We start from the raw sequence: 21256 nt of genomic DNA on the forward strand, positions 1-21256 counted from the left end.
GCCTGGCGGGCCCACAGAGGGACCATTTGTTTGGTAAATTGCAGAATTAGTGTCATCAAACAGTGCATATCCTGCTGTGATCTTGGGGTGAGGCGAGGTGGGTTTTCCGGGGCACACCTGCGGCAGCTCCAAGCTGCTAGAGCCAAAATGCTTGGCAGTCGAGAGAAAGAAGCCGCCAGGCAGCAGGGCAGGAGAGGGGGTGGGGGGGTGGGGGTGGGGGGTAACACTGTTCCACCAAGTTTTGAGAGTCGTTTTCGGTTTGGTTTTGGTTTTGGTTTTGGGGGAGTGTGTTAATTAGCTGAAAGTGTGTGTATGGAGCACATTCATTAAAAGCATGTCAGATCTAGACAGACCCCCAGCTCTGCCCCATACTAGCTGCTTGACCTTGGGCAAGCCATTAGCCCTCTTGCAGCCTGTGTGGAAGGATCAGCTGTAGTGCAGATGTGCAGGATCCATTGAACAGGCGGAAGAAGCAGGAAGGCAAAAAATATTCTTTGACTTACTTGGTGGGCTCCAGGGCAGTGAATTCACGCATTAATTGGCAGTTTGTTAATGGTTTCCAGTTATTTGGTGAGGCTAATACAGGGTGCTGTAAGGTGAAATACCCAGAGTGCCAGTGTAATGCCCAGTTCCCACGACGTGTTCAGTAAACCGTGACTGTTGTGTCAGGGGCTGATCGTGGTGTAAGCTAACGATGGGCCAGCCGAGTCCTGGCTCCCATAGCCAGCCTGCCAAGTTTCGGGTGTGGTCTTGCTGTGATCAGCTGTGGGACTTTCACAAAGTTATGTTTTCTGTGCTCACAGTTTCTTTACATGTCACATGGGGCTGATCATACTGCATACTCCAGGGGATGTTTCAGGGGCTGAATGAGTAAGACGGATGAGTGAGACCCAGTGCACGATGGGGGCTGCCGGGGAGCCCCTGCGGCTCTCCAAGCCCCTTTGTCTGCCCCAGATTCTGGCTGACATCTCTTGCTGGATCATCTTCTTTGCTGGCAGTCCTGGGGAGTTTACTGGGGACATAGCAGTGCAGAGAAGCAAATTCTTTCACAATAAGAGTGTCCAGGACACTGGGCTAAAGCCCAAACCCAAGCGCAGCACCCATGGGTGCTCATGTAGCAGATGGCCTTGTCTTGCGTCTTCCGCAGGGCGTCCTCGAGACAGGGAGGTCATGAGTATGGCCACTTCTACCGGGGGAGCGGGCAAACCCCCTCCAAGGTCACAGAGAAAGTCCACTTCCTCCTTCCAGCTGGAAGCCCCCGCCCTGTCCATTCCCTCCAGCCCGGTCAGCTATCTGGTACCAACGTTGGCAACGTGTTTGCATGTTAAAAAAAAAAAAGTCCTATTAATACTAAGTGCAAACCTTAACACTCCCTGTGCTGTTCCATTCCGGCCGCTGCCTCCACCCAGTTGGGAGGCCAGCACACCTCACTCTGTCTTGCTGTGACGTTCCCTTCCAGCTTGTAGGGAGGCAGTGACTTTAATGCAAATGTGTGTGAGATCTGTGCCCAGAGAGAAGCGAGATGTCAAAAAGGTCACTTGCTTTTAAAGGGAGTCCGGCATAGCGGGGAACTCGTGCATTAGTTGCCACCGTTAATGGTTTCAAGGCTGAGCACTAAAAATAGGCGTCAGTGGTTACGGTTCCCCGGGAACCCAGTCCCCTGATTCACCTCCCTGCGTGGATGCTTTCTGATTGTGCCAGTGCCCGTCCGGACTGAGCCCCATGAAGGACAGCTCTGGCTGCTATGACCGCCACATTGGGGTGGACTGCTCAGACGGCTTCAACGGCGGCTGCGAGCAGCTGTGTCTCCAGCAGATGGCGCCCTTCCCGGACGACCCCGCCTTGTACAACATCCTCATGTTCTGTGGGTGAGTTGAGCGGCCGGGAGGCCAGCCAGCTTGCTGGGACGCTGGACATTCAGCGTTAAAACCAGGAAAGAAAATCTAAAAGAACAGGTCCCCCGTCGGCCGGCCCTGAGGCTCTGAGGAAAGAGCCTGCGGGACTGGAAGGGCAGCACTTTTAAATTAAATCAGAGTTGGGAGGACCTTCGGGGAAAGTCTAGCCCCATCCCTGTGGGAGAGGAACCTGACCACAGTCATTGCCTGCATACACCAGAATTTTCCAGGCTGTGTTCTATGGAACTATGTTAATGTGTTTTGTGACGAGAGGATTCCATGGTCCAAAAGCGTGGGAAAGGTTGTGTAAAACTAATTAATTATCGAAGAAAGGGAGGGGGAAATCTTTGGAGGAGGGGAAACGCCATTGAATTCTGCCTCTGAAGGCCCACCGTCCCACAGACATATTAATTCCTCAGCGCAGTTCCTCCACAGTGGGGTTAAGTGGCTCCCTCAAGACTGGGAGTTGGCTGAGGCTCCTGGGTGGCTCAGTAGCTAAGCGTCTGCCTTCGGCTCAGGTCATGATCCCAGGGTCCTGGGATCGAGCCCCACGTGGGGCTCCCTGCTCAGTGAGGAGCCTGCAACTCCCCCTGCTTGTGCTCTCTCTGTCCTGTCAAATAAATAAAATCTTAAAAAAAAAAAAAAAAAAACTGGGGGCTGGTAAGTGGAAAAATTTAGGATTAGAATTCAGGCCCTCTGTGTTTTTTTTTTTTTTTAATTCTGTGGTTCCCTCAAAATTTAAATTTACACCACTGACTAGAATTATATTTAAAGACCATTTCATGTTATATTTATAAAGTAAATAACACTCATAGTTTGCTTGTCTGTCCTTCCCTCCCCTTTCCTTCCTCCTTCCCTTCTGCTCTCCCCCCACTCCTTCCCTGCCCCCCTCCTCCCCCACCTCTGTCTTCCTGCCTGTCAGGGAGGGGTACATACTTTATGCCATAAACCATGTCAGCCACTGGGCAGCACAGATGAATGACATGCAGTTCTTGCCCTCAAGGATCTCCTACTCTAAGAGGCTTGCAGTGAAAATCAATGTTTATAATAACACAGCTTTGCTATATTAGCTCTGTCGCTAAAAGCCAGTGCCTACTGAATAATCATGACAAGATTATTGGGTGGAGTGGTAATGTTATTTTATTGTACTTCATTGTATTTTATTTCTTTTCAGTTGACAGCTTTTACCCTCAGTTTCTTGTAAAATCCCATTCCATAAACGGAAGCTTGATCTAAATCTTAATGTCTCTATGATGTTATCATGATGGTTGACCCACTTGAGTTAATAGAGATAAATTCATAAATTCTTTAATAAACATACATTTTTTTAATTTATTTTTTTTTTAATTTTTTTAAAAGATTTTATTTATTTATTTATTAGAGAGCGAGCGAGAGAGAAACAGCATGAGAGAGGAGAGGGTTAGAGGGAAAAGCAGACTCCCCGCTGAGCCGGGAGCCCGATGTGGGACTCGATCCCAGGACCCTGGGATCATGACCTGAGCTGAAGGCAGTCGCTTAACCAACTGAGCCACCCAGGCGCCCAATAAACATACATTTGAGCACCTGGTTTGTGCAGAGAATCTAGTTAGCTGTTAGATACGGGAGAGACAGCAGGAGCTGAGCCTGGCCTCTGCCCTCAAAGGAGTTTACAGTGGGACACACACAAGAATAGCAAGAAGAATGGGGGTGTGGGGCAACGTGGAAGGGGGAGCTGTCAGGAAGCTCAGGAGGGACTGAGAGGGAATCAGTCAGCTTCACAGTTCTTTCCAGAAACAGTAAGTTAGGGCTCCAGGAAGGAGCCACTTCACTGTCTTGTCCCAGACCTAGGCTGGTGCCATAGAGTCCTTTGTGGATCTCCCATCAAACCTGTGGCCTGCACTAATGCGGTAGGTTCCTAACTGGAATTTCTTGCTTATTTCAGTTGGAATTCAGTATGTGTGGGAATTTAGCACACTCCAAGCCACTGTCGATAGCCTGCCAAAAGACTTCCTTCACATTTTTATGTTAAGCCGAAATCACCTGCACTTAATAATTAAAGGCCTCTAGTCACACCGGTTAACACAAATATGTAAGTGGTAAATGGGTAATACAAAGAAAGTTTTGTTAACATGGGCCTCATTTGTCCCTCTGCTGGTAATAATGATAGGATTTGATGAGTGTTTGCTCTTTGCTGGGGACACTGTAAGGTCTCTAAGTTCGTTGTCTCATGTGATCTTCTCAACAACCCTTCAGAGCAGCTCTTTTCCCCCACTTTTTACAGATGTGGAAACTGAAACTCAGAGAGTTTCATCAGCTGACCCGAGGTCACCCAGTAAAGGGCAAAATCACTGCTTCTCCCCACTTGACACTATGATTATTGGTTCCTCCATATAGAACAGAGGTCTTTATCTTGTTACAACAATTACCATGGATAGTAATAAACGATGTGTTTTAATGTCATGAGCATCTATAAATTCTAAATCTGGTATAGTTTAAGGAGAGACCCACATGAAATTAATATGCTTTTTAAATGACAGGTTTATCAAAATAGTTCTTGAACTAACAAATTATATTCTTCTCAATATAACTACAAATAAGGTCCAGTTAATGACTTATAGGTCATTGAGCCATGTTTACCAACATCAGTATTGCTCTTCCATTAGAGTAACTGTACATGCTTAATGGGGAGGGACGCCAAGGAGGTGTTCACACGGCGTGCCCTAGTGTCTGTTTAGTTCAGGAAGGCTACTCTGAATGGAGGGGGAGTTAATCTGGGATGATCTTGGGCTTGGACACATTCAAACAGAACACAGTCAGAAGATGATCAGTCTTTCTAATTTTTTAGTTGACTTGTCACAGGACTGGATTAGCAGGTTATTAAGTTCTTAAGCACAGTGTCATTCCTCTTGCTGCCTAATTACCCTCCAGATAAATGCAGTGTCTGGCCACATAGATGGTCCTGGAGAAAGGTTCTAGAATATCTCAGGTTTAAATGTGGTGACTTGCTTAGAAACTTATCTCCAGGGATTCTTACCCTGACCTATCTAGGAGAGGATCCACTTAGAGGAGAAAGCACTCTAAAGCTCTGAAAGCACTTATCTGCAAAGGAAAGGTGAGAGGTTCTGTACAGTCACATAATGGAAAGAGACTTGGTTTGTAGGCTTAAGAAACTGAGTCCTAAAGGGGACAAAATCAAACTGGGATACTCATCATCTTTACCACCCAGCACTCTCCCAGAGGCATTTCTTCCCAATCTGTTGGGTTGGGTTGACTGCATAGCTCATTGATGGAACAACTTTTTATCTTGAGTTTCCTACTGTGTTAGGTGCATCGAGGATTACAAGCTCGGTTTGGATGGTCGCTCTTGCCAACTCATCGTGGAGACCTGCCCGGAGGGAGGAGACTGTGGGGAAAGCAGGGAGGTTCCCATGAACCAGACCCTCTTTGGGGAGATGTTCTTTGGTTACAACAACCATTCCAAGGAAGTGGCTGCAGGACAAGTGCTGAAAGGAACATTCAGGTGAATCTCATGTCTATGGAACTGGTTACTCAGGGATACTGATGGATCTTCTTCCCTGAAGAGCTTCAAAGTCAGCGTGAAGTTTTGCACCTTGGAGCAAGGTGAACATGATCCTAAAAGGACAGGTTGAGTTCTCTCCCATGGTCTTCTCTTTCTAGAACCCGGGAACCATGCTTCCTCTAGGTGAACAGTAGAGTGTTAAATAAATTTCTGTCTTGCCCAGGCAGAGACTGCAAGATTTGCCGTGGAAGCCACCAGAGAATGCTCAGGTTCTGTTTTGCTCTGCGTGGAAGAATCAGTGCGTGAGTCAGTCTAGAATAGCAGTCCTCAAGTATGGGCCACGGATCCCGAGGGTCGCTGAGATCCTTTCAGGGGATATTCAAAGTCCTGCCTTTCCCAACTACAGAGAGGCTGGGTTTTCTCCATTCACATCAACCCAAACAATATCTTGCAGTAAGTTGCATGCAGAGGTGAGAATCCAGCTGTCTTCTATTAAGTCAGACATTTAAAAAATTTGCAAAAAATATTTTAAAAATGCCACTCTTCTCATCATTTTTCATAATATGTTCAGATTTAGTGGGTTGATTATTGTCATTTTTAGTTGGATTAATACATATTTCTAAAATTTCTCTTTCAATTTCCAATATGGTAAATATGGACAGATATAATCCACACAAACAAAAGCTACTTGGAGCTTTCATTTACTTTTAAAACTTTTATAAAGGGGTCCTGAGAACAAAATGTTTGGAACCATTGATTTAGAATATTTCTTGGAAATTCTCCATTTGACCCCTGTTCCTATTCTCTCTTAGGCTATTAGAGTACATCTTCCTGAGAAATCATGCTTTCCAGGAGATAATGATGATGAGGGAGAAGAGGAGGAGGGAGGGAGTGGGGAGGAGGAGGAGAATGTCATAATATGGGCCAGCAATTGATAGCAACCTAGGCCTGGACTCCTACGAGCAAACGAGTAGTAAGTATCCAAACCTGTTCTTGAAGTCAGTTGCTGTTTCTGTTACAGACAGTGGGCTTTATTAATATTTCCCCTTTTAGGTTGGGATTTCATTTGCCAGTGGCAAGCAGTAAGGTGTCATAGCTAATCTTGTGGTGGCTAGAATTTTCTCTGTAGTCTAGAAATGAGACTGAGTCTGCCTAGATCTTGTGCAGTGGGGATCGGGGAATAGGGCCTGGGATGGGAGGGAGGGAAGAATGTTCTCGATCTTCTGAGTAGAACTTTTCAGCTGATTTTTTTCTTTTCTGTCCTAGCCCTCACCCTACCTCTCACACCCTGTCCTGCTCCAGACATGTCCATCAAGTGGGATTCAGTTCCCAAGGAGGGGAACCTTTTGGTCCAGGAAGAATTTTTTTTTATTGTAGGTTGAGATATAGATTGCCCACCGAGGAGTGAGGCTCACCTTAATACACCTTAATACTCAGAAATGGAAATCTGCTTCTGTTTCCAGGCAAAACAACTTTGCTCGAGGTTTAGACCAGCAACTGCCAGATGGTCTTGTGGTGGCCACTGTCCCCCTGGAGAATCAGTGCCTGGAGGAAATCTCGGAGCCCACCCCCGACCCCGAGTTCCTGACTGGTGAGTGTGCCTCCTGCCCTTACTCATCTGGTAAAAACCAGGCAGCTCCCAACAGTTTCATAATCTCAAAACTCTTGACCTCTCTTGTTTTCATTTTGAAGCCAATGATTTCCTTGATACACAATAAAAGCTCAATTCTAAAACACTCTAGTAGGATTATTTGTCAGTGAAATTGCCAAGATTATTATATAATCATCTGCAAAAGTGGTCTAATAATACCTTTCCCCGCTAGTCTTATTGGGATGCTTTGAAAACAGATGGCATAATAGATGGGTAGAAGTTCAGAGGTCTCAGTGGATTAAGGGGAGTAGAGTCAGAGAGAAGGTGGACGGCTACCATCACCTAGATATCTGTCACTGGGGCCATTGGGTTCCCTGGCAGGTACTTATGGAGAAAATGACAGAGATTTGTTGTCAAATGACCCTGCCTTTGAGTCATGGCTCTGCTGCTTTCTAGTTGTGTGACCTTAGACAATGCAATCTCTTGGGGGCTCATGGCTCTCGTCACAAGTTGGAGATAATGCCCTTCAATGCTGTTTGAGCCCAGTGACATTCTTGCCCTGGGATCATTATGGAATTAAGGTATGGGTTGATTGGAAGAGGCAGGAGCCTCTAAAGACCACACCCCGCCACCCATTAACACCTCCTGGACCAAACAAGACACTTCAGAGGGTCCGATGGACCCATAAGGGACAGCCAACCAGGAACTCAGCATCACTTGCCAAAAAGTTGGATGTGAGCTCAGCTCCACTGCTGGTTTGTTCATTTCTCCATTACTTCTCTTCTTTCCTCATTCCATGTCTCCCTTAACCTATGCCTTTCTGTCCTTTTTCTTTCCTTTTCAGAAGAATAGATTGTGCTGAGGACAAGCCTTTTCAAGATATCAAGTTATGTTTAAAACTTTATTTTAGACCTGAGCCAGATTAGAAGTAGGTCTGTCTGAGGGAGTATTGTGTAGCAATCACATAGACTCTGGAGCCTGACACCTGGCTCAACTCTTCACTGGCTGTGTGATCTTGGACAAGTTGCCTACCTTCACTGTGCCTCAATATTTTTACCTGTGAAAATGAATATAAAACTGTCTTCCTTATAGGATGGATACAAGGAATAAATAAATTAATATTTGTAAAGTTTTTTTTTTTTTAAAGATTTTATTTATTTATTTGAGAGAGAGAGAGAATGAGAGAGAGCACATGAGAGTGGGGAGGGTCAGAGGGAGAAGCGGACTCCCTGCCGAGCAGGGAGCCCGATGTGGGACTCGATCCCGGGACTCCAGGATCATGACCTGAGCCGAAGGCAGTCGCTTAACCAACTGAGCCACCCAGGCGCCCCAATATTTGTAAAGTTTTTAGAATAGTTCCTGATGCATAGTGGGATCTATGTTTGTTAAATAAATAAGTATATCAAGGAAGGAAAAGAACATGAACATTCAAAAACTACCAAATAGTGTTTTTCCTATAGAAACAGAGGGAGTAAGAGAGAAAACAACTTAAATATATTCTGGACCAGAAACAAATGTCATCAGAATCAGTTGCTGTCTGAAAGATGACACACTCACACAGACAAACACCCTGAATGGAAAAAATTAAAATGCAGCCTTTGGACATATGTCTAAAGCTTCTATCTCTAGTGTTAGAGAATCTAATTTTCTTGTTTCCACATCATTTGCTGAGGAATACTTCCTGTGTGTGTGTGTAAAATATATATAAAGGGAAGTGTGATGTGACACACACAAATAGGACAGGTTCCACACCAGAGATATGTGTCTTCTGTTTAAAGATCCACCAAGACCTCACACGTAATAATTTATTGTGGAGGTGAGGAGATTTTACTTCAGTCGCTAGGCTGGGAGGACATAGAGTTGTCCTGGATGCTACCTGAGGCTTTTTTGGAGGAGTGCATGGCTAGATCTGAGAGACATCAGAAGACCACGTTTGAATCTACATCTTTGGAAATAAGGAACAAATCCAAACCGGGTCCTCGTCCACAACAGAAATTTCTTTCTCCCCAGTGCCCTTGGACCTCTCCTAATTTGGCATATTGGAGGTAAAAGGAGTAGAAGGATGTCCATATGGATCACTTCCATTTTTCATGGCCTTGAGAAAGTCAAGTCTAACATTTGATGTACAAAGGTTCAGTCTTGTTTTTTTTTTTCTTAAAGCCCAGAATGACTAGAAGAATTAAAGAGATGGTTGACCAAATTTCTCCCATATTAACTTTCTAGTTCTGGTAACATTTTAATTGTATCTTTCCTGAGAGTCACAGAGAGAATATCATATCATGTTGCACTAAGTGCTATTATAGGTCATAATCCCCATAAACCTACAAGCTTAGAAGATTTTAGAGCTAAAGTGATCTTCAGAATCTTCAACCTCAGCATTTACAAGCACGGTGGTGTTTTTTTCATGAAAAACCAGTGCTCCACTCATAAATAGGTTCTTTCTTTAAATACATTTGGAAAGACTATAGTATCTACCTCTCAGCAATTTGCAACACCTTAGCTTAGAGAGACAGGTCCCCAGCAGCCCTATAGTGAAGAACTCCCTTCTACTTCACTTGACCCAGCAATTCCCAAACCTGTTTAACCAGAGAATCCTTTTACACATAATAACTATTTCCATCTTTCAGAATTACTGGTTTGAAGAACATACTGGAAAATATTGATTTATGCGCTTTATCTTGATGAGTGCTGCTTCCCTCTTCATCAAAATAAGAGTTAAGAACTCTGAGCCTCACCAGACTTTTGGGTGTGACAAGTTGTGTGGAAATAAATGAAGAGCAGTCAGATTAAAACAGGTGAAGGCTTCTTATTCAGAGCTGGCTATAGCAAAGGATTCAGCCACCATCGCTTGCATCTTGGCTGAGACTGAAGGGCAGACAGAGGAGTAGGAGAGCTTTAGAGGAAACAAGTGAGGGCTTCGGGTGTGCCCTGATTGGAGACTGTTGGCATGTAGGTGGGCCAACTAACTATGGAGGAATGAGGCATTCTAGGCAGATGTTTAGGGGTACATATTTGCCTTTCTCTGGTTGAACCTAAGTTGGAATCAAGAACACAAATCAGGAAAGTTATCAGTGATCAATCAAGTCCTGGACATGTTGGGCCAATTTTTACAGAACATATTGTTTGGCTTCCTGGGCTGGTCACTAGAGATAGTGGTCTGACTTCTCTAAGTCTGATTTACAGACAGTAGACTAGCTCCTTGGGCTGGTTACTAGAGATGATAGGTTGGTTTCCTGGGCTTTTTGGGGCAGATTATGGGTCAGAGTTCTATTTTTATATATGGTCAGGCCATTGCCCCTTTGTATTATGAGTCTCTCAGTTGAGAAAAAGAAGACTCTGGAAGTAGACCAAGGAGGGAGAGGAGGCTGCTGGCCACATTCATGGGCCAATGGATGCCATAATTGCTAAATCTATGTGAAGATTTAGAGCTCTGATCTCCCTGGAACTTCTTCAGGTTCATCGCAAGAAACAGATTTTTAGAACTCTTGGGCAAAATACATTTCCATGACATTTCAAATAAGGTAGCAGGAGAAACCAATCTTTCCTCCCTCCCTCCCTCCCTCCCTTCCCTCCTTCCTTCCTTCCTTCCTTCCTTCCTTCCTTCCTTCCTTCCTTCTTTCCTTCCTTCCTTCCTTCCTTCCTTCCTTCCTTCCTTCCTTCCTTCCTTCCTCCCTCCCTCCCTCCCTCCCTTCCTCTCATAGAAGTCTATTCAGTCATTCTTTTTTTTTCAAGCATAGGTAGGGGAAAGCATGTTCTTTCTTGAGAAAACAGAGATATTTTGTTTGGAAAAAGAGTCATTGAGAGATGTATTCCCAAATAATAATAAAATAAAATAAAAACTAGAGCTGATTACATGTCAAGGGCACAGTGAGAAAGAATCCTATGACCCAGCTAGAAAATGTATACTTTAAAATATCCCATTCTTTTTAACTATGGACATATTATCCGTATGCAGGCTCAGATACCTCCCAAGCACTGACAGTTCTGCACCTGTCTCCCTGATTCTGGTGGAGCCGAGATGCACTCAGTAAGATTGTTGTTCTGTGACTAAGCAATGGGGCTCAGTTGCTTGGCTCATTTTGGGTGAACATGTGACACCGTAATCCCTTCCTATCCCCTTACATCCCTGCCTTCTTTATTTTTTCTTCACTCGTTGTTCTGAACTAAAGCCCAAGAATTTATAACAAAAGCATCTAGGAAGAAATGGCCAGTGTACACAATTAGGGGTGATGAGGCGGTGACAATTATAGAAGCCGTGCGTGTACACGATGCTTTATTTTTTTCTCAGCGTAGTTTCATGCCCAGAACTTTATTGGGTTCTGGCAACCTACCTGTGAAGCAGGTAAGATGAATACCAGTATCGCCACTTTTCAGATAGGAAAACGGAAACTTAGGAGTTGCCGGGCCCAAAGTCACAGAGCTGGTCGGAACCTCAGGATTGAAGAGGAGGCAAGAGGTCACCTTAGCTAAGCCTCTCGCCTGACAGCTGAAGTCCCTGGCAACCAAAAGTTCCGGCAGCCAGGTAGCCAGAGAGGAAGTCAGCCCGGGGCTGGCAGCAGAAACTGCCTCTCCAGCAACACGGCTGGTGTTAGAACTCCGGCCTCCTGGTTTCCCGCCCATTTCTTTTCCCACTAGGAAACAACTCCATTAAAGGGAATGTTTTCCAGTATACTGAAAAGTCTTCATTGATTGGGCTTGCTATTTTTTTTTTTTATTAATAGACTTTTTGAAATAACAGCAAGCTGGTGAGCTGACGTAACTAGAGAAGGCACGTTATGTACAATGGTTCCACAAAGCATTTACGCCCTAATGAAACGTGCCTTGGAGGTATGTGACTGGGGTGTTAATCCTGTAAAGTTCGAATTTCATTTACATGCTTTTAAAATTAACCTAAAGGTGAAAAACCAGAGTATGTAGTAGTATAACTGTTGTCAAAAAACTTAATGCCCTGAAAGAAGAACATTTGAAAGAAAAAAGGTACTGAAAACCTTGTTTTAGTTTCAAGTAGCTTACCTTTGATAGCCCAAGATGAAATTTAAGCAATCGATTCCCTAAGCACCCCTTCTGACCTTTTTGCTTTTTGCCTTACCGGTAATTATTCCTGTATGATTCACACTGAAATGGAAATTTGGCAGTTACTCAACTAATTTGATCAGAGTTGACAAGCAGCTAATTAATCCCGCCCCCTCTTCCTCCAGTTTATGTATTAAATTTGTTGATTTAGCCTGAAGGAGGCATGGGTCACAATGGCAGGATAATTCAGTAGGTATGTATTATTGCCATTATATTTATACACATTATACACATAATATTTATACACAGTATCTATCTAAAGTTTCTATACATATTGCCATTCTATTTACAGATATATGTATATATGCACTTACACACATGCATACCCATATATATTTATTCCTCTAACTTACACACATAGCAAGCGTTAGGCATAGAAATGAAGCTAAAATTAGTTTTCTAAGCTTAGCAAGGTGATTTTTTTTTATTCCTTGTGGTCTAATTATTTTGTTTCTGTAGCATTTTATATTTATAGTAATACTAGAATTCAAACAGGACGCCACTCTTTCTCCATAGTGCTCAAGCAGGAATAGCCCATTTTAGCATGTCTAAGCGGCTACAAGGATGTGCTTGTTGAGAATGACTTTGGACAAGTACCTTGGCTTCTCAGTTCTCCCATTGGTAAAAGGGAAACCACAAATAAAGTGTCTATTACAGTGTCTGGCTCATAGATGGCTGTCCCTACAGGGCCACCCTGCTCCTTAATGACTGAGTCACACTGACCCTCTCCCTCCTGGTGAGGAAGAAATCAGCATTATCAGCTTCAGAGTAATTAAAACTTAAATACTGAACACAAATCAGTTAAACGGGACAGAAAAATCAATGTTATCAGGTACGTGAGCTGAGTCAATTACTATAGCTATTAAAGAGAGTAAAACTCGCGTGTGTTACAGTCAGCCTAGAGTTTCATATAAATTTACTAAGGGAATATTATAGAATGGTTAGGAACCCCGCCCTGTCTCAGATACATCTGGAACTCCATCCTGGCTCCACCTGGTGGCCCGGGGCCCTTAAGCAAACACCCTCTCTGGACCCCAGTGTCCCCGTTTATGAAGGGCAAATCGTAACACCTATCTTGCAATGATCAAATGACTTCTTAGCAAAATGTCTGCCACAGGGGAAGGATTCAATAAGTGAGAGTTGTCACTGTGATTCCAGAAATTCTCTCCATCAAAGAACGCTTTCTCGTTTTCTCACAATGACACCTGCTAACCCGGTAGACTTGGGACCTGTGAATCAATCGCGCACACTGAGCCCGCGTCTCCTCTGTCCCCAGGAATGGTGAACTTCAGTGAGGTGTCTGGATACCCTGTGTTGCAGCACTGGAAGGTCCGGTCTGTGATGTACCACATCAAACTCAACCAAGTGGCCGTCTCTCAGGGTGAGCACGGCAGCAAGCCGTCCCTCCCCCTGTTCCTGGGGCGTGGAGAGCCTTTCCAAGGGCACAAGCCTTTTATCCCATTGTTGCAGATACAGTCGAAAATGTAGCCACTTCGTGAGATACAGAACCTATTCACTCAGATTCACCCTTAAGGGCAAACACCTGGAATTGGATCCTTGTCTAAAGATAGATTAAATTGCAAGTTTTATCTTGGACTATAGAAGTGATGGGAAGGGCAAGGCAGGGCCGCTGAAGATAAACACCTACCTTATCTTTCTTCCTGGGGTCACACAGTGTACAGAGAGGATATGCAAAAGCAGACTTTTTTTTTTTTTAAAGATTTATTTATTTATTTGAGAGAGAGAGAGCATAAGCAGAGAGAAGGGCAGAGGGAGAGGGAGAGGCAGACTCCCCGCTGAGCAGGGAGCCCGATGCGGGACCCGATCCCAGGACCCTGAGATCATGACCTGAGCTGAAGGCAGACGCTTAACTGACTGAGCCACCCAGGTGCCCCCAAAAGCAGACTTTTTATAAATTGACAGAATAAAACCTTCCAAACGCAAAGAGCATCACTTAGAGTTTTCATACAATGAAAGAAATATGGAAGAAGAGCAAGAAAGAGGAGGGGGCGGGGAGGGGATAGAAAACAGTTTTTATGGTCCCTAAACGGCAAGTGAGCGAAAGACAGATAGATGATAGGCAAGAGAGCTAGATACCTAATAAGTTAAGGAACAGTGAATTCCAAAAACCAGAACAAATTGATCCAGAACAGTGAGGCACCTTGTACAAGTATTCTTTACATTTGAGCGGTAAATGACTTGAATCAAGTTTTTCCTAGCACTTAAGCAATCCTAATGTGCAATTTGCAGATGGGAAAATTAGTTGCTGCAGATAAGGCCTTAATAGAGGTACACATCTCCATTTCAACTTATCCGCTTGGACTAGGTGAACCTTACTCAACTCCTTCCTCTGAAGCCAGCTAAGGAATGTACCAGAGGGGAATTTTATGCCGTAGAGTCTGGTTTCTCTGTGTTGGATGAGAAGGTAACTAGAGCCAGATGATATTGTTGGCATGGGATGACAAGACAAGGAGAGGGATCTTCAGGTCAGCAATAGGGAGGTAAAGCCTTGGCACCAATAGGAGAGAAATAAAAATAGGGGACAGGATTATAAAGAGGAAGCAGGACATATTTAGGAAAGGTAAAGCTTTATGCATAGGGAAAGAAAATGCATTAAGGATGTAGAACATTTCCATAGGACACAAGCGCACTCAGAACTCTGTTTATTTTAACCTGAAAGAGTTCTCGGCAAGAAGGGATTGGGATGGGGAATCTTACTGAAGTAAACTCTGCTGGCACAGAAAAACCTCGAAAGAACTAAGCAACTCCTCATTCTAGGAAAACGTAGCAGTGGAGACTCTGCCCTGTTCGCATGCTGAGCCTGCTCCCGGCACATGTGTCGTGCGCACTGGGGCTTAACAAAGCCACCCGAGGCACCACAGGTGACGTGAACTTCCGCACTCGGGCTCTCGTGCCCGGGCCAGGCTCTGCCTTGTCCTGATAGGACACAGGTGTGGACATAGGAAGGCTGACTAAATCTGGCCAGGTTCAGGAGGTATTGGATTTGGAAAATTTGTCATGGGCTATCTTTCCGACCAGTGTAATTCTCCTCAACAGGAAAAGCAAATCTATGGAGATTTGGCAGGGGATGCGGGAGGGGGGCGAGCAGAATCGCCAGCTCCCTGTCCATATGCTTTTGATTTTCTGAAGTAAATATAAGCAGTATATGAGTGACTTTTCTCACCCCCCTTCTTCCATTATCTTCCCAATACCAGTGTCTATGTCTAGAGGCAATATTCTACTTCCAAACACTCTTTTGGTCACTACCCACAGTTAGAATACATTTTTTTTACATCATGACCTTGAAACATGCACACTCCCACATACAGACAATGGAAATTTGGTGAAGCAGGACTTCATTTTACGATGTGAAATGTTCTTTGCTGGTATTTGTGTTTCTATTTTAGACTATGCTATTCTTTTTTTTTTTTTTTGAAACGCCATTATTTGAGCTCACTAAATTGATTTAATGTCATGACTTACGATTCGAAAAAGAAAAAAATAACATTGACTTAAGCAGGGAGTTAGATTTAGCAGTGTTCTGCCTGCACGAAGTTAACAACATAACCAACTGGCCTGAGAGATACTCACTGAGGAACGAAAATGTCTGATTTAGCTAACTGGAAACGTTCAGCTGGTAGGTCCAGCCAGCTCTCCAGCATCACTTTGGGCCACACGGGCGCTTCTGCTTTAGAGGCTGAATGGCCCAGGAATCCAGATACCTACCCTATGAGTCCTCACTCTTACTCTTGGGTGATGTTTCTCCATAGCCCTCAGCAATGCGCTCCACTCCCTGGACGGGGCTACATCGCGTGGGGATTTTGTGGCCTTGTTGGACCAGTTTGGCAACCATTACATCCAGGAAGCTGTCTATGGCTTTGAGGAGTCCTGTTCCATCTGGTACCCAAACAAGCAGGTGCAGCGGCGACTCTGGCTGGAATATGAGGACATCAGCAAAGGTGAGTGTTGAGCTCGTCAGCAGATTCTACACCCCGTACAGGTATGGTTGTCTAGGTGCGAATCACGGGACCAAACTAAAGGAGTCTGTTGGTGAAGGACTAATTCAGATGTCGCCTCAATGTTCTATGCCCATCCTTAAAATTGCCAAGGTTGGAGTGTTTGAGGAACCTTTAGATACAGGATGGGGTCAAAAGTGTATGGTCACTGTGTTAGTTACCATGGACAGAGTCCTCTAAAGGTTTTTACCAGTCCCCACGCATTCTGCTCTCATAGCAGGGGCAAAGAGTTCGACTGTTCTTATGGAACAGGGGAGAAGCAGGAGAGTGTCACAGTCTGCCCCGCTATGTCCTGCCTCCGCCCTCCCTGGCTGGCAACCCCTTCCAATAACCACAGAGCAAACCTCTTCTCACTCTATCCTGTGTCTAGGCCCGTTTTTTGCCCCACTGATTTGTGCTAAGAGGAAATCTCCATGGGCTCAAGTGTTCATACAGCTCTGGATAACAGCCTTACAAATAAATCTTTGTCCACTGTTGGATAGCAAGTTAGTATTCAGTCCAAGTAAGTAAAAGAAATTGGAATTACTCAAAGCTTCTGAATTCACCTTCTGGTACAGGAGGAGTACTGGCTGGCAAATACGTGTTCTGATCGACCAAGACTGATGTAGAATTGCCATTCATGGAGTTTCTTCTGAGCTTACCCCCGTGGCATTCTGATGAGGCCAAGTTATGGTTGCGTGAGTTGCCAAAGGGCAAGCGATGAAATTAGTGCAATGGAAACTCAAGAAGTAGGTCATCCTAAGATCTGATGATCAGGAGTCCCTCTGCAATGCAGGACCTTCTGTGTCAGCAATGCTGCGGTGGAACATTTGCCCCCATGCCTGAGATGCTCTTGACTCTCTGAGCTCCACACAAACTTCTGTTTTGTCTTGCTCAAGAGGTAGCAGAGGCACGAGGCCCTCTCTCGCGGCGGGGCATTTCCTTCCAGAAGAAGCAAGAGGCTTGTGTCTGGGCTCCAGTTGCTGCAGGCATTTCCCTCCAAGCCCTGATTCCCCTAAACTCAAAGACACAATCACAGGCTTCTAGTATCCTTTCAAACTTCCATCTCTGAAAATTCTGTTCTGATTCCAATTTGCCAAGAAAGGAGTGTCATGTAAGCAAATGTAGATAAGGCCAGTTCCAGCTGGCAAAGCTTTCTCACATTTCTATGCCAGAGCTTAGTGATTGAATCAAAAGGCTAATTCCTCCCCTGTTTCTGTTTGCCAGTGGTTCAAGGATGGCCGGGTTCTGGGACTGCTGGGAAGTCTGACCTTCCCCGGAACCCCTGGTTCTATTCCGTGCTTCTATCCCGAGGGCTGCGGTATCCTTGAGGTTCAACACTGAGCCCAGGAGGGAGATATATCCATGACCTTGGCACTGTGCCCTCCCCACGTTGATCTCAAGCCATTCTTACCAAGGAGGAGTTCATTTTGTCACACTCCCACTGGTGACTTTAGTTCTCCTAAGTATTCTGTATATAACCCCTTGCCTGTTACTGATCTTAGAAGATACTCGAACATTTTAATATGTCTGTTTAGATCTCTCTCAGTTGTCCATGTATACCACCACCCCCCCTCCCAGATCTTACTCTGTGTCACATAGAGTTTATTTATTTATTTTATCGTTTGGTCTGCTTAGTACTCTTAAATGGTTTTCTCCTCCCTAGGTGCTAATTTCCTTTTCTTCCAAAAGCATGAAGTGTGCTACTGATGAAGACTTATAAATACATAAAACAGAGGAAGATTTTCTTCCACTTTTCTGCACTCTGAGAGGATTGCTCCAGAATGGGATTTATACACTAGTGGTGACAACATGACATAAAAGTGACATCTTGTTGGACTCGAGTCCTTTGATGATATGTTCTTGCCTGGTCTGACTTTCAAAACCTTCTAGTGAAAAGGGTTCCTTTGTTGTTTATTTTTGCACCTAAAATTGCTCACAGATTGAATAGGAAGGGAAGCTTGTTAGGGGTGAAATGAAGTAGAAAATACCCAGGACTTACAGGTTGGGTCTCTTGGCATTGGTCGGGTGACTTTTGCTTAGTTCACTGTCGGGACCTCATCTGTAATGCCTTCTGTGGTTCCTTCCAGCTCTGATAGTTTGTGAGCCCCTCTTTATGTGAGCACCTTTCTCAGGCACTAGAGCCAAGATTGTCCTCTTCCTCCACAAGTCACTACAAAATCTCTCAAAGGTAGGTTCCATGCCTTCCTCAACTTTAACTTAGCAGGGTCCGACACAGAGCGGAGCACATGGTAAGCCCCCAACAGGTGTTTATTGTGGTTATTGGTGGTGGTGGGAGCAGGGGTGGTGGCAGCTGTGGGAATTGTAGGAAAAGCCCTTCTGATGCGGCAACTTGCCAAGTGGGTTTGATTACAGACATGCAGAGTGCTCTAGTTCTGCCTGACTGATGAACACTCCCTCCATCCTCCACATTCACTCATTGGCCAGATCCTCAGAAGGCAGCCTTCCATCCATCATGCACTTAGTTGTCATACTACCACTATATGGTTTGGCCATACCAACATTTAGGAACATCTGTCTTTCAGTAGGTCTGACTGAAGCCTATGAAAAATAAACTTCCACTTCCATTGCTTAGGATTAGCCTCTCCTATTTTTTTTTTTTTTTTTACACAGCAAATAAGGACTATCAGAACTGAAATTTTCCAACCTCCCCTCTCTCCACTGCTAACCTGACTTTTATCTGCTCTCATTGTTCTTTGCCCTCCTGCCTCAGAAAATGTAGTGAGTTCCTTCCTCTTCAGGCTAAACTCACCTGTACGGCAGCCTCTATCCCTGTCTGCTTCCTCTTGGACCCCAATCATTCAATAGTGTCTTCATCTTTCACCTTTACAACCCTTCGACCACTTGAATTATCCCTCTGCCAACCTTCTGTCTTCCCCTCAAATAGTAGTTTTATAAACATGCAACTCTTTTACCACTGTTTGCTTTCAACATATTACCACCAAACGTCCTGAGCGAGTAGTTTATGCATCTTTTCTCTACTTCCTCAACTTCTTTTCACTCTTCAAATTATTATTATTTGCTTTCAACTCCTTTCATTCTACAGAAATAGCTCTGGAGATGGAAATCAAGGGCTTCCTAGTCAGAGATTCACTTTTCCATTCAGTGATCATTTTATCTATGTCAGCTGAAGAATTCGTCCCTCTTGACCAGGTCTGCCTTTTCAAAAATTCTCTCTTCCCTTGATGTCTCCGATTCTATTCTCTCCAGATTCTCTTCATAAATCTTTGGCCTTTATTTCTCATTCCTTTTTCCCCTTATTCCTCTAAAGAAATCATTTACATTTTGCTTATTTTCCAGAATTTCATCTGTAATGTTCAGCTCTTCTTCACTGTTGCTGGGGGATTCTCTTCTATGTCCACCTCAACCTTTATCTCTAATCCTTCCCTTGAGACTCAAGACCTCATTTTCCCTTGAGTGTTGAGCATTTCTACCTGGATATTCTGCAGGGACATCAGTGGTCTCCATCTTTTTTCTCTGTATTCACTAGTGGATTTGTCCACTACGTTGAGGGGTCACCACACAAAATGAGGAGTTCCTTCTAGATGCTCTCCTCCCTCCATCCTCCACATTCACTCATTTACAACGTGCTATTCTTTCTACCACCTAAATACTTCTCCAACAGGTGTCTTCTCCTGTCCATTTCCCAAAGTTGTATGAGTTTACAGTATCAGCTCTCATAAGAACTGAAACTGCTTCCTCATGTGTCTCCTTTTCTTCGGTTTCTTGCCATTCTAGTCTATTCTGCATTACAGTTATCTTCTTACAATGCCACTTAATCATATGACTCCTCAACTCGAAGCCCTTCACTAAGTCCCCCCGCCTTCCCAACATGAGCATGACCTCGCTTCCTGTGTTGGTTTCCTAGGGCTGCTGTAACAAACCGCCACGAACTGGGTGGCTTCAAAAAATATAAATGTATTCCCTGACTCTTCTGGGGGCCAGAGGTTCAAACCCAGTTTCAGTGGGCTAAACTCAAGGGGTCAGTAAGCTGGCTCCTTTTGGAGGCTCTAGGGGAGAATCACTTCCTTGCCCCTTCCAGCTTCTCAAAGCCACCTGGGTTCCTTGGTTTGTGGCCATCTCCTCCATCTTTAAGGTGCGTCACTGATCTCTGAGTCACCCAGCTGTCTGCCAGGACTCTTTCTTAGAAGGACCCTTGGGACTACACTGGGCCCACCCAGATAATCCAGGATAATCTCTCCATCTCAGGAGTCTTCATTTAAACATAGCAGGAAAGTCCCTTTTGCCATTCACAGGTGACATTCACAGGTTCCAGAGATCAGGCCCTGGGCATCTTTGGGAGCCATTATTCAGCCTGCCAAGCATCCTCCACTCTGATACGAGGTGGCTTGCTCTCAATCCCAAGCCCCTGCATTTGCTTGCAGACGTTGGAAGGCCTCAGGGCCTCCCTCCCTGCCCCAGTCTAAGGCCGTAGATATGCTCTAGTCTCCACCACTAAGCTTCTGTCTCACGCAGAAATGGACTCTTACTTAGGTCCCAGTCTTGTCTCCTCATGGGGTTCTCTGTTTTTCTCCTTTCTTAGGTGTCTGTTCAGTTGCCTACTGTCTGGGAGGATTTCCCTCTCTTCTTAGCTCCTTAGAATCAGCAAGTTAGTCTTCCTGGCTGTGATTACCATTTGCAATTAAGTGATACCCTGTCCCAGTGTCAGGCCCCAGGTCTGGGTCCAGAATCAAGGTTTGGAAGAGGCTTTGATCCTTTGCCACACCCCGGACCCTGTATGCCTGTGCTGCCTTGTTGTCTATTCTCCCTCCATTCTACCGTCCCCTCCTTCCTGCTCATCCAGACGAGGGAAGCTCACATGCCACCCCATCCACCACACCTCCCTTGACACTCCGGGCGGAGGTCTTTGCTGCCTCTCCCAGCCCCTCATATCTACCCCTTGGTGGTGCTCTTCCCGTTTCCCTGTGTTGTCATTGCCCTGCATGACTGTCTCCCGTGATAACAGATTGGACAGCACTTAACCGTAGTTCTCTCCTTTTATTTTTATTTTTATTTTTTTCTCTCCTTTTTTTTAGTTTAACAAGATTATTTATTTAAAAAATTCAAAATGTTGGGGCGCCTGGGTGGCTCAGTTGGTTAAGCGACTGCCTTCGGCTCAGGTCATGATCCCGGAGTCGCAGGATCGAGTCCCGCGTCGGGCTCCCTGCTCCGCGGGGAGCCT

The 21256-nt window shown here is 44.9% G+C and overlaps 1 protein-coding gene across 2 annotated transcripts in view; it reads left to right on the forward strand.

The window, feature by feature from the left end:
• Nucleotides 1-21256, forward strand: part of ASTN1 (astrotactin 1) — a 304291-nt gene that overhangs the window by 221184 nt on the left and 61851 nt on the right. For both annotated transcript variants that reach the window (XM_044916397.1, XM_021682607.1), the window contains exons 12-16: nt 1702-1868; nt 5200-5394; nt 6858-6985; nt 13335-13439; nt 15829-16017. In XM_044916397.1, coding sequence (XP_044772332.1) covers nt 1702-1868; nt 5200-5394; nt 6858-6985; nt 13335-13439; nt 15829-16017 — 784 coding nt within the window. The remainder of the gene's footprint in view (nt 1-1701; nt 1869-5199; nt 5395-6857; nt 6986-13334; nt 13440-15828; nt 16018-21256) is intronic.

Source organism: Neomonachus schauinslandi, chromosome 6, assembly GCF_002201575.2.
Source record: "Neomonachus schauinslandi chromosome 6, ASM220157v2, whole genome shotgun sequence".
NCBI lineage: Eukaryota > Metazoa > Chordata > Mammalia > Carnivora > Phocidae > Neomonachus > Neomonachus schauinslandi.